At 44.9% G+C, this 13,196-nt stretch overlaps 1 protein-coding gene across 2 annotated transcripts in view; it reads right to left on the bottom strand.

The window, feature by feature from the left end:
• drp2 (dystrophin related protein 2) overlaps nt 1–13,196 on the bottom strand; it is a 61,198-nt gene that overhangs the window by 24,885 nt on the left and 23,117 nt on the right. Inside the window, exons 1-2 of one of the 2 annotated variants that reach the window (XM_088597438.1) lie at nt 5,936–6,059; nt 3,826–3,982 (exon numbers count right to left, since the gene is read on the bottom strand). In XM_088597438.1, the coding sequence (XP_088453564.1) occupies nt 3,826–3,872 (47 nt within the window). In that variant the 5' untranslated portion in view covers nt 3,873–3,982; nt 5,936–6,059. Of the gene's footprint in view, nt 1–3,825; nt 3,983–5,935; nt 6,060–13,196 lie in introns of those variants that run through there. The other variant, XM_088597437.1, reaches the window with a different exon arrangement.

Raw genomic sequence — 13,196 nt, 5'->3', positions numbered from 1 at the left:
AGCAGAGGAAAAGGAGGAGGTGGACAGAGAGGAGAAAGATGAAGGCAACAGCAACTGGATTAAAACATTCACAGTTGCACGCAGAAAATGGATTTTATTGACATAATCCATCCATCCATTTCCTCAACCGCTCCATTCAGTACAGGGGCGTGGGGGAGCTAAATATTGAACTGCAATGTTGAGCTAAAATCCGAACACTAACAAGCTTGAGCGCATTACATAAGGAAGGATTAAAAGGTCAAACAGGTGCATGGAGTGCTTTTATTTGCTTTCTGCAGGACCAGAGTCAGCATCAGCTTCCCTGAATTTTAACCCTCAGCGTTTGAAAGGGGTAAAATGCTGAACTGAATGAATGGGATTCCTTTCTCTTCCGTAACAATGCAAGAGCTGGTCATCTCAGGAAAATAGGGAGCATCGGAGTACAAGAATACCAGGAGTGTAAAATAGAGCTTCTTGGGATATGGAGGGCATTGTTCGGGCAGTCTGCCCTGCGGGAGGGATATGGCCCTGGCTGGAGACTCTGCTGGAGCTCTCGCAAGGCGAGCCGAGCCGAGCCGAGCCGAGCCGAGCCAGACCGACTCCAGCAGCAGGAGAGAGGGGAGCACGCTGTGACAGGAGAGGACGCATTTGACCAGCCTCTCCGGGGAGAAGCAGCCTGCCCCCCGAAACACAATCACAGGCCTCAGAGCACACCTGTGCTTTACCACACGAGAACTTAGCAGTAGATGACAGAGATGTTAGAAGATCCAATTAATTCCCTTTCAGCTGGAATATGCAGGGGTCTTTCTGGGGTAACACAAGTCCACTCGGCTTCATTAATATTCTGTGCAACAGGGTCATGTTTCAAGGAGTGAAGGGTTAAGGACTTACTGATCAGAAACGAACCCTGGGTGGTAACTGCAGTGTCAGATCCACAAGATAATATTTATCAGGGATCAAGTATTCTGGATTTTGAAAGGAGCTCTCTCTATATCCATCAGCAAATCACAGTTTAATATGGAGTCAACTCATTAACAGTATTATCACTAGTAAAGTAAAAGCAAATGGGACATTTTAATGGCATCAATGACGATGGGCTGACCCCCGAGTCTGAAAGCAGTTTCACGGCTAGTTCCTTTATAACACTGTGCTTTGCTGCATTTACAGTAGATGGTAGACATTAGAGAAACCATCACATTTTGCTGGACACCATATCCCCGCCTTGAGAGTTCAGCTGTGTATAAGCCAGCAGGCTATTTAAATATCATTTACATAGTTTAGAAGCCATTCGTTTTTACATCACGCATTTAAGACATCCCCACTACAGGCATTTTAACCAAGACAATCTGTGTAGTCATTTATGAGAAAAATGTATGTGTAATTTAGGGTTTATCAAATTTGAAAAAATACTGAATATAGCAATCCAAGAAATGAAATATTCCTGTGGAAAGAAGTCCAGGAATCACATTCAGAGGACGTCGTATTCTTCCCAGTCTTCAATGAACCACTCGCTGAGGGAGTGTGAAAAACAGGTCTCTCTGAGTTCTGCTTCTAATTAAGGCTGAAGAAATAAATGAATTATTTTCATTCCTTCTGGAGTTCTCGCAGGATCCCTGTGGCTCTGCAGCTTTTTCTCCCTCCAGACAAAAAGCATCTGAACACAAGAAACCCAGAGCGCACAGAGCACACAGATTGACAGCCAGATTTAATCCTCAGTGAACCAACAGCACATTAACAGGAAATTATAAACACGACTTGTGACCTAAGCAAGCTCAGGCATCTATATTATCTTCATGGTATCTTCAACAGCCTCACCTCATTGTAAGCGGAGTTAATACTGAAAGTCGCTGTTGCTACACAACACACAAATATCTACAATCCAGGTATATTCTTGCGCCGATATAAAAGAATAATAAAAACATTGCAGGATAAAAACAAATACAAGTGATGATTACAGAGCATTATGCATTGTGTGTGTGTGCCTTCACTGTGCTAAGAGAGTGCTTTGCACTGTTTCAGCCTTTTAGTACAGTTCCACTGGTGATCAAGCCCTCGTGCAGCTACACAATCAGGGAAGTAAGGCCTCAAGCTGCAGGCCAGGGCAGTAAAGATTTACCATGGTATACCCTGACAGAAAGAGACAATCATAGAGCAAAGCACAGTACCATCCTGTTAACAGCAAATGAAAAGCACACAGAGATAAGAAAAATGTAGTGAGATTTGGAGGCTCTAGATATATACTAAGGATGGAAATGAGAAACAACTGTCCAGTTTTCCCACCATTAACTGTCATTTAAGTAGTTTGGACAAACCCTAATTATGGTAGAGAACCCTTTCTTGAGAAAAAAAAAAACGAAGCATGCAGGTAAATGAATGGCCGAGGTTAGGGTTTGACCTTGTCCTGAACTTCTGTTTAAAAAGCCAGAAGGGCCCAGAAAAACTCCACACAGCTCCAATAAACACAGCATTTTTTTCATAAGAGAGTTTACCCCCAGAGCTACAGGCTCTAACATGATGCTCTAACAAACAGGTCAGATTAAGACACTTTAAAAGACATTCGGCAGCACCGAGATAAACACTCCAGTGTCTTTAACCTCCAGGGTAGCAATTGAAAGTGTATAGTTCAGACTTACTTTCTTCGGATTCACACTGCTCTTTACAGATACAGTATAGTTTTAAATTATTCATGAGATGGTAATTCCATGTTGATTTGTTCCATCATTAGAATCCGTGAAAATGTACAGATGTACTGTAGGAACATGCCATGTTCATTACGTAATACAATGTCTCCCTTTTGAAAGCAAAGAGCTTGTCCACATTGCAGTTTTTTTTTGTGCCTGGATCTTCCCTCAAGTGGTTTCATACCAGAGCTCCAACAACAGAATCATCTGCTCCCCTTCACCCCACTGATTAGCAGCTCTTTGATTGCTCTTTCCAATTAATCCTGTGGTAAGTGCCTTTTCAAAATGATGCTTTAGTGGGAAAACACTTCTCTGAATGTAGTTTCCGTGAACCCCGTGCATACACTTTTACTCAGCTGCTGTCATTTTAAAGATGGACACTCACATCATACATTCATTATGGTTATCCTGAGAGAGCCTTTTGTAATTTGATTACACAGGCTTTGCTTTCAGGGTGATTAAGAAGGAATCATAGCTGTAGTTTCTGGCTCGCTCAGCTTGCTGCAACTGCCTCAGAGTATTCCTGAGACGGCTGGCCCCCTCCCGCCTGGCCTGGGCGACTCGCACTGCACGCATACCTGCGCACACCTGCGCATACCTGCGCACACCTGCGTACACCTGGACAGCCCTCAAGCGTCTGAAAAATCATCCTCGCCTCGCTGAAGCCCTGCACGGAGAGGAGACATGCCAAAGCCTCCACATCCTTTTCAATCAATTTATTTAATATCTGTCGGGTAAAGTTAAGCATTTTGGAAACGCATTCATACGCCATTTTTACAATGCAGCCCTGGACCGGACTGTGATTATGTGATGGTCATTTGACTGTGCTGGCAATATCGCAAGTAGCGGCAAGCTCAGCGGATGAAATCCAGACTCTGCTGCACAACCGCCTTGCAATATCTCACATCCACCCGCTGGAAGAAAAGACCTTTTAAAATATTGGCCCAAAAGGCATTCCATGAGTGAGTGAAACATACAATATGCATGTCCCTTTCTTTATCTGCCAATGTCAGGAACCATGGTTGCAGACAGTAAATTCACTGTCAAAAATGATTCCCTCGCATCTCTTTCATATTTTTCTTTTCAGCCAGGCATCACAGATCCCATTCGCCGTGCATGTTGCAGCAGTCAGCTCGGCTGGGAGCATGCCCCCTGGTGGTCTCACCTGATGTTGTGGGACTTGCGCTTGATTTCGCTCCAGCACAGGTTCATCTCCGTGGCTCGGCGCTGCCGGCGCCCCCTGCTGTCTGTGTGCTATTCAGGGACCTCCTTCCGTTGCCTGGGTGCCCACTGACATCCCGGGCACAACAACCTTCCGGCAGCTGCGTGGGACACAAACCAGGAACAGGGATTTACAGATTGCACCCCTCACCGCCTCTCACTTCTCTGCCTTGTCCGGCAACAAGCAAGAATCCACAAGTCAACACCGGAACAGGGAGGAGCACCTGCACTCGTCAAGACAGCAGTGTCCTGAAGTCTTCATTCGAGCTCTGATCTTACGGACTTAAAGCAAAACCACGGCTCAAAACAAAGACCCAACACAAATCATACTAAACCGCAGGTCTGAACTTTCATTATCCACATGCTGCAGATCATTTCCATAACGCCACTCTGCCAGTCTCGGATATTGATCCTCTCATTGCAGCCACCTGAGCCAGAAGAGAAACCCTCTGCTAGGACAACAAGGAGAGGTGCTTGTTCTGATGTATTCGGACACATCGCTCCCATTGTAGGGTCTTCAGAGGGCTTCAGACTGCGGACAACACAAGGCCTACAACAGTCCCTTGCAGTACAGAGACTGGGCAGCAGTATCCCTCATTCAGAAATCTAACAGGATGTCCTCAGCCCTTGGCTGTTAAGCACTGAAGGCTGCAGCGAGTGAAACACTTTCTAACATCAGCAGTGTACCATGTTTTGGAGAGTATGATAATTACATAAACACCTGCAGTTTGGAATGATTTATTTCTGGGACCAAATTCCCCCTTTTCTTCACAATTAGGTAGTTAACTATCATTTGTTGTTTTAGGTTTAGGGTTTAGTCAGTCGTTAACTGGAAAAATACTCCTTCGCCTTCAGCGTCTTCTCATTCGTTCTGTCACTCCAGACAGTTTACCCCCCCCCAGCAGCCCCAGCCTGACGAGACACAGCTGGGGTCTGGAGCGAGGAAGCCACTGCAGCCACCACCAGCGACATGAGCTACACAGGCCAGGCGGCTTCCTCTCTTGCAGAGGTTCTCAAGCTCTTGTGTGGGTTGAAAAATCAAAAAGGGAAAAAAAAAATCGAATCCCTCCCTCAAACCCCAGGATTTCAAGCGCTGGGAGCTGTTGGGGACACGTGTCAGTATCAGGATGATTAGCATTACTGATCAACCTGCCAGAACTTTATCCTTTGTGTTCATATTAATTTCACGAAGATTAACCCCGCTCTGCAGAGCCATGGCTCTACAGTGCACCCCACGAGAAGCCAGTTGAATTTTTACATTCCACAAATCCCCTCCCCTCCTCGGCCCCGAACGGCCGCAGCAATTCGGTGCTCGTTAAAGGGTAATTATTTCATCCCTAATGAATCCTCCCTCTCCATCACTCTCCCCATAATCCACTGCCTCTCTGATTAATCCTTCTTGTTCACAGTTCAACAGAGATCCCGATAGGCTCTGGGGTACTTTAAACAACTCAAAGAAACGCAGGAGCAACTCACTTCCTGTGTGGTTTTTGCACAGGAAGTGTTGGGTCTTTGCACAGCCTGTGGACCCTTGGTGTTGTGTGGAAAGACGCTAGTAATGTAGACGACTGATGCTAGATATCTGCACACATACATGTACTGCCTACATACACACATTTCATTTGCAGAACTGAGGAATTCAAGACAAATCCTAAGGATCTGTCTTTCTAGATACGTCTTTAAATATGTCTATATATTAGAGCATTATATAAAATTCCTTTAATTCTAAAAAATGTATTCACATTGGATACCTGTACAAAAATACACCATGAATGTGCCTTCATTTGTCTGAAGAAAAGTGTCAATTTTTAATTTAAAATAAAAAAGAACAGATTAAACAGTTGGGTAGAAACTATGCTCAAAACTGAACATTTTAAGTTCTAGGTATTTATTCAACAAGAACAGGAAAGAAGCAAAACCTTACAGAAATACCCTATCCTATAGTAAAGTTTTAAAAAAACAAGCCTTGCTCTTGTCTTGAACTCCAAGTGAATTTAATTCCAGAAGACCCTCCTTCACTGTGGTATCTGCCTATGAAGCCGATGTGAACTCACCTCTGCATTAAGACCATCGCAGCCCCGAATCTACAGCGTTCAGTGCTCCATGCCCATGTGTGCTGCTGTAAACAGGGGGTAACCCTTCCATGTGCTGGGCAGTTTGGCAGGGAAAGCTGTTGTTTCCTTTTAGTTTTTCTCTGAGGAATCCAGGGAGGCGTTAAGCCATATATCCCCACCCTCTGGCTCAATCGGAGCATTGTGCTCAGCATTCCAAATCACACCAACCTCCTGCCACACCCACAGAGCGCCGGAAAGGTTACCTTCAGAACAAGTAGCCTCCTGTCCACGCCAGCGCATCTCTACTGATGCTCACAGGCCAGCACGGCGCCGCCGCATGGCCGGCCACAGGCAAAAACAGACACCCAGCAGTGGTGACTGGCGGTACGAGTCTGGCCACATCTTGCGCGATATGACGTCGAAAAGGTGCCGCGGTGTTTGGGGTAACTTGCGACTGAAACATTGTTCGCAGTGCACCCCACTGAAGCTGCAAAGACCTGGAAGCATCCCAGGCCGGAGCTTCTTCTCTTTCTGGAAGAAGAGGAAAGTAAAGGCAGCCGGAGCCGGTAAACCAGTCCAGGGCTACAGTGGGGGAAGGACCGGCAGCTCGGACCTGGAGGGAGCAAAACCAAACCGTCCGCCTATGAGCTACTGGATGACCCGCAACCATGAGTCGGTTGACCAAGAGAAGAGAGAGAAAGCTGACATCTAAAGAGAATTTCACCCATGGGACAGCACACAGCCTTGTGGCTATTTGGCATGACTCAATCCAACCTGTCACTCTGTGTCTTTTTCCAATAAGATATTATCCAGTCTTTCTATGGACAGTTCTGTCGTATAAATATATGATTTAGACTCATCTAGGGTTTTGAGCGACATACATAGTAAAATCTGCAATTTGTTACAGTACATGGAGAGGCAGCCTAGCAGCCTGGATCAGTTTAATTATTAACACTGCACATGCCTCCCTGATGTGGAAGAGCTACAGAATTGCAGCAAGGATTATTTGTGGAAGAGACTGTCTAACCCGGCTGGGCGTTCACAGGGCAAGTCCATTGACAATGTCCCTGCTCACAGCACTGAGACTGAAACAGTTCACAGCCTGCAGCGCTGGGAGACGCAGGTGTTCCACTGAACCTCAAATAAAAAGCAAACCTCCCTTCGCCCCTGCCTGAGCTGGGACAGGCAGGTGAGATCACACCGCAGTGAGTGGAGATGTGCTGTCAACACACAGACACGTTTCCACATCATGCCCAAATCAGCTTGACAGACAGTGCACTCTGTCCTCACTGTTAACTCTGCAGAACTGCCCTGACCCACATATTACCCAGATACACATGGCATTCCACTATAGGGCTGGACCGGCCTCTCTCTACTGCCCAGAGACACGGACAGACTCCAATGCCCTGGGCATTCGAAGAAAAAGCCACAGATCGCGGTGATAAACCAAAACCACAGTAGCAGAACAGCAGGACAGAGTACTTCCTTGGTCACTTACAGACCATGGAAATACTAATGGACAAGGGCAGACAGGAAAGAAAAAAATCAGATGGAGCAACAAAGTGAAAAGGACTGTCATCTACACAACTGCAGATTTGAAGACCGAGGATTTGTTTGCTGGAGGTGATGCTGTGAAAGAGTTAAGTCATCATCTGAAGAGATGAAAATACGTTACAGCAGGAGGACTCATTCTTTGGTTAGGCAATCGTGGAAGCTCGGCGTTTTATGCGTCTGTGACTAAAGCCAGCAGCAATGGGATGTCTACAAAGGACAGTAACAGGAACGAGAACGTCTTTGTTCCGAGCAACCGAAAACAACATAAAATTTGCAAAACAAATCTGAGGAAAATATATACAGGTTTTACTGAGTAGAGAGTGCAAAATATGAAACATCAGAAATATTTATAAGGCATACAGTGTCTGAATCTTTGCCAACAAGAAAACCAGATTTCTTTTAATTTAGCTGTATGTGCACTGCTTCTGAATTCCTGACGCAAAGCAAGAATAATCCAGCACAGCCTCTGCTCTGAAAAACACCCCAACACCTGATCAGAAAGTAGAACTGGCTAGTTCATGTTCCCTTCCTAAACATTCTTCTTTCCCTCTAGTTCTCTTTCTTCAAGGAGAAGAACACTAGGAGAGGAAGAGGGAAAGAGAGAGGAGTAATGTCTCTCCACGAAGAAGGGTCACGGGATCTATCCCACACTCGAAAACAGGAAGCAAATGAGTGAAACAAGAATTGACCACAACAGATAGACATGCTTAATTCAATTAAGAAACAGAAGGTTCCCTGAGGCATTAACTGCACCTTCTGTTTCAGAAGCAATTCTGTCGAACGTCATGGCTCCCCACACATGCAGTGTGTTACAGATAAAAACACTGAACGCTGCAAGGGTGACAGGTCACGTGTTTTAAATCTTCCTGACTCAAAGAGCTTCCACCGTAGAAATATAGTATATAAACACTGCAGCATATCAGATTCACTTTATATCTTAAAGGTGTAGTTTTAAGAGCTTGATAAGCAAGAATCTTCATTTTAAAAACTACCAATTTTTAAATGGCTATAGCTTACATTGCACAAAAAATAAAGATGACAAAATATTTTAACACTATACTGTTTTACTCACAGTAACTCCCCGATCTTTTAATATATGCCTTATTGTGTACAATACTCATGCTAAATTGATTATCTGAACTTATTACGAGACTTATCAAAAAGCATTTTTTTCTGTCTACAAATGTAATTCTAAAACGCTATTCTTTGGTCTTTAATTATTATTTTCTTGGTTTCCTGAATTCATGCACTTTACACAAATCTCAGACGTACCTATTTTCAGGATTAATTCAACATGTGACACCTGCAATAAACTCACTGAGCCTTGATGTGAAAAATAATGGTTTAATTTAATGACACAGGAAATAAGCCACTTTTATTTCTGCATTTCTGTTTAATTTTAAATGTACCATGAGATTTTTTCTCTTTCACATATTAGCTCAGTAGATTTACACAGTGGGATTGCATTTTTTTTGCTTCAATGCTTTAGAACCCATATTTAATTAATGTAAAGAGTAAAACTTTTAAACCTTGCTAACACATAGTGCCTTCATCATTGCAGAACTAGATTCTGTCTTGATAAATAAGATGTCTCCTAGAATGCATTCTCCTCCCTGTTGTGTTACACCGGCCACTGCAAACAGGATGAAAACACTTTGATAAAAGCAACAGCAAAACTGCTGGTTTACATCCAGACTACATGTTTATCCAGTTGCGACCCCGTTCGCTCAAAAGGCGCCATACAGTACATCTATCAGGCCACTGCTGGGGCTGGGAGGGCTCAGACTGGCTAGAATACCCTTGGGGCGTCAGCTGTCATGGTTTGGATGCCTGTGAGGTGGCAGAGCTGTCGGTGAGAGCTGCATTGTTCCTCCAGTTGATGCCCCTTCAGCTGTGGGTGCTGTGGGCCTCACAGCCAGAAAATTGTCAGATGGGTCTGATATCTCTCATGCCAGAGTGTTTAACAGACCGTTGAGGGGCTGGGTGGACAAAAAATGTCATGTCTGTATCAAACTCAAAAAATGGTTACTTCCAACCAGCTCATCTAATGTAAGCCAATTCCAGAAGCTCACAATTGCAGGTCCCAGGAAGCCAGCCCCCAGGGCTGTGTTGAGTGAAACCAGCTGGTGAACTTCAGCCCTGTATTTGAACAGCCTCCGTATTTGGTCTCTGTGGAATAGCTTGTGGGGGAGAGTACTGCACCTGGGGAGAGTCTGCTGAGGGAGATGGACAGGAATAAAGAATAGCCCCAGTTAAGGTAGAAAGAACATAATGCTTCCATCAATATCCACTGATGTGCCAGTTTCAAAATTTCCTCTGGTGCAAATTATCGGACGTTGAGTTTCACTAGATTATTTTTAATACAAAGCATGAGGCAAAAAGACATGTGAATCATCGCTATAGGTACATATGCACTGCTAAATGATTAAATATGCTGCAGCTGCCAAGGTGAATAATAAAATTAGACTTGTTCTGGTGATTCATACACAGAAGAAGTAGCAGAGTGAGCCCGCTTTCAAAGCCTAAGATCATGCTTACTTAGGGAAAAGAATTCTTTGCACTGAAGTTTTAACTCCTTCCTTTAAAAGCCAGTGAGACAGCACCATTTTTGGATCACTTCTTTTTCTATAATAACAAGTGCACATGTAAAAGGGGAAAGCCAAGAAAAAAAATGGAAAATTAATGAGTAAAAAGCAAATTGTACAGTATACTACCCCAATATCAACAGAGAACTCAGGCTAAGAGACTGTTGCAAGATAGCAAGAGGACATCAGCAAGTCAAGATGGTGAAACAGACCTGCAGTTCTCTCTCCAGCTGCAGCCCCAGACCCCAGCAAAGCCCTCCATGTGGCTGGCTGCCCTTTATAAATAGTACACAGTCTCGACTAAGGGCTTCCTGTGCGTCACTAGCAGCGCAGCACCATGCAAAAGCAAGACTCTCCTTCTTCCAGGCTTTCCTGGGCACGATCGCAAGAAAACAAGGAACCACAGTGGCTCAGGCCAGGATCACGATCTCGATCACCCTTCCTCTCCGAGACAGAGTTCCTTTGTTAGCCCAGACCTGGTACCGTCTCTGCCGCGCGGGATTGCAGACTGGCCGAGGTGGGAACGCGCGAGAGAGCTCAACCGTCTGAACTCAGCTGATCCCGCTGTGCGCCAGCCTTCTGATGACAAGACCCCAGCCCGTCTGCTGATTTCCAGCTCGGACGGTGTCTGTGAAACACTCTTCATGCCGGGTGAGGAGCAAAACCAAAGCAAAGCAAAAAGGCAGAAGATTCGCTTCCCCCACTGGAATACTTCCGAGAAGATGGATGGCTCTGCTGGAACGTGGCAGACAGGAGTGCTCCTGAGCGGTACAGACATTTTGGTTGTGCGTGACAAACTGCTGCTTTTCGACTTCAATTAGGCTCAGCTAGGCAAACTGAGGCATAATAGAATTAAATGAGAAAGGACATGGACATAAACAATAGCACAAGCTTGACACTTTTTCCACTGAAATTGTCTTTTACAGCCATCAATCGCAGAAGAAAACCGCATGTGTTGAACTGAAGATAGCCATTAGTGTGCAAGGCCATCCCTTAAGACCCTTCGTGAACTTGTTTTTGCCTTTAAATGCACTGGAATATACTACTCCCTTTCAAAGATGCTCTTCTCAAACAGAAAAAAACCCTCATTTCTTGGCACACAGTTCTGTGTACAATGATTGCCATATTTCCCATAGTGCAGACCTCCTCCACACATTCCTGAAGAAGTGTGTGCTCTGGCACGCTGTCTGGAGGCGAGAGGAGATTGGAGAGAGTTGGGGGTCATTCAGAATAGCATTTTAAGAACATATTGTTAGGCTAACCTCTCTGGGATACACACAGACAAGAGGCCTTCAGGCACTTATTTTATAAATAATAATTAGCCTCTTTAAACTAGTTTTGTCTGCTGATTTCAAGTGAAAGGCTGCAATTTTCTGCACTCATTCTGAAGTCAGCTCACATTCACTGTGCACCAAGGTTACAACACATGTACCGTGCAGAACAATTACTGCACAGTTTTACGTCTAATGGCACAGTGAACAGGACATGTTATTATAGATATATAGATATCTATATATCTATAATATAGATATTATCGATATTTAAGCAATGCATGCAGCCCATCAAATAAAGCAACATGCCATTCATCCTGGTGGACAGGTTTGTACATGAACCATTTGAATAATGCTGTGTATGAGCGCTTGGCTTGCCTCGTGCCTGACCTCAGAGGTTTCCAGGTCTGGTCACAGGCAGACTGAAAGGAGGTCCTTGGCAGATGTCAGCGCAGCTGCCCCTGCAGGAATCACACTCCCCTCTCCCCTCGCTCCCGCCACCACCTGTCCAAGTCCTTCACCCACTAATATGGCTCACCCCACGCGCAGCCCCTGCAAACAGACACGGGTGCATTTGTGTGGATAAGATATGCTTAATCACTTTTGCAGTGTTTTGTACAGCACATGTTCTTTTATCACCTTTACTGGCCTAAAGAAAGGGACTCTGTGCCACTGTCACTCTGTACAACTGGGTGTCAGGACTGGAGCACAAGTCCAGGTGAGCACATTTCCACTTCATCCCTGAGCAAGCTCCTCTACCCACATCACCCCAGGGAGTGTCTGCAAAAACAGACACCAAAATGTAAGTCTAAAAAAAAAAAAAAAAAAAAAGGTTGATTGCATGATGATTTGAAAAAAAAAAAATCGAATGATTTTCTGGAGTGTTTGCTGTTATTCTTTAGCAATTTTGGAAGGATTCCCACGCACTTGCAATTCCAATGACCTCCTCAGCCTACTCAAACACATCGAGCGCAGGCCAGCAGACAGGATTGACAAGAAAAATCCTACCTAAACCATTTTCCACTTCTGTAAATTTAAACTTCATGTGAAGACGAAAACATTCACATAAAGTAGGAGCAGGATAGAGGAGTTTATTGCCATATGTACAACACATTTATATTGGAATTCTGATTCATGCTGATTTCTTGGGACATACACAGTACAACAGGCAACACCAGACAATAAAGGGGAGTGACAAAAGTCAGTAATGTCTTCTTGCCTGAAGGATGCTCATTTTCTCCGACTTGGGGAATAGTCTCTTTGAAGACCAGACATGGTCTACAGTCTGTCCTGTCAGTGCCCATCACTGCCCTCTCCCTCATCATTACTGATTACTCCACTGGCACCAGGCTGTCCCTGTCAGTCCTCACGGGAAGGACAACGAGGAGAACAGTGATGAGCCAATTATGCATGCCTGCTGTTCTGACAAAAGGGCTTCTTAAAGTAAAATCTCTGGGGTAACTGTAAGAAACGCATTCAGTTCAGTCCCAGTTCAGTTCAGTCCCACTTGTACACTTGTACTCTGAAGCAGCTGTGCACATGCAGCAACTCTGTCCTCCCTTCTGAGCATCAGAGTGTCCAGCAGAGCGTGTCTGCAGACAAGCCAGTGTGGGACCGACATCTTCATTCCTCCACTTGTCCAGAGGGCCTCCCGAAAGCTAATCTGCACCATCTCGGCTGCAGCTGCTCCCAGCAATTACATCCTTTATCATCCAGCAGAACGAGCAATAGCATCAGGGGAGAAAAAACACGGTGTTATTTACTTCACCTGAGACTTTGTCAGGAGCGAACCGGGGGATTGCCGTTGTGACAGAAACCTAAATCACTGGCTTGGAAAGCAATTTAACAGCC

Source organism: Lepisosteus platostomus, chromosome 10, assembly GCF_059453375.1.
Source record: "Lepisosteus platostomus isolate fLepPlt1 chromosome 10, fLepPlt1.hap1, whole genome shotgun sequence".
NCBI classification, from domain to species: Eukaryota; Metazoa; Chordata; class Actinopteri; order Semionotiformes; family Lepisosteidae; genus Lepisosteus; species Lepisosteus platostomus.
The sequence above is the reverse complement of the archived record's forward strand: the minus strand, read 5'-3'. Positions and strand labels throughout refer to the sequence as shown.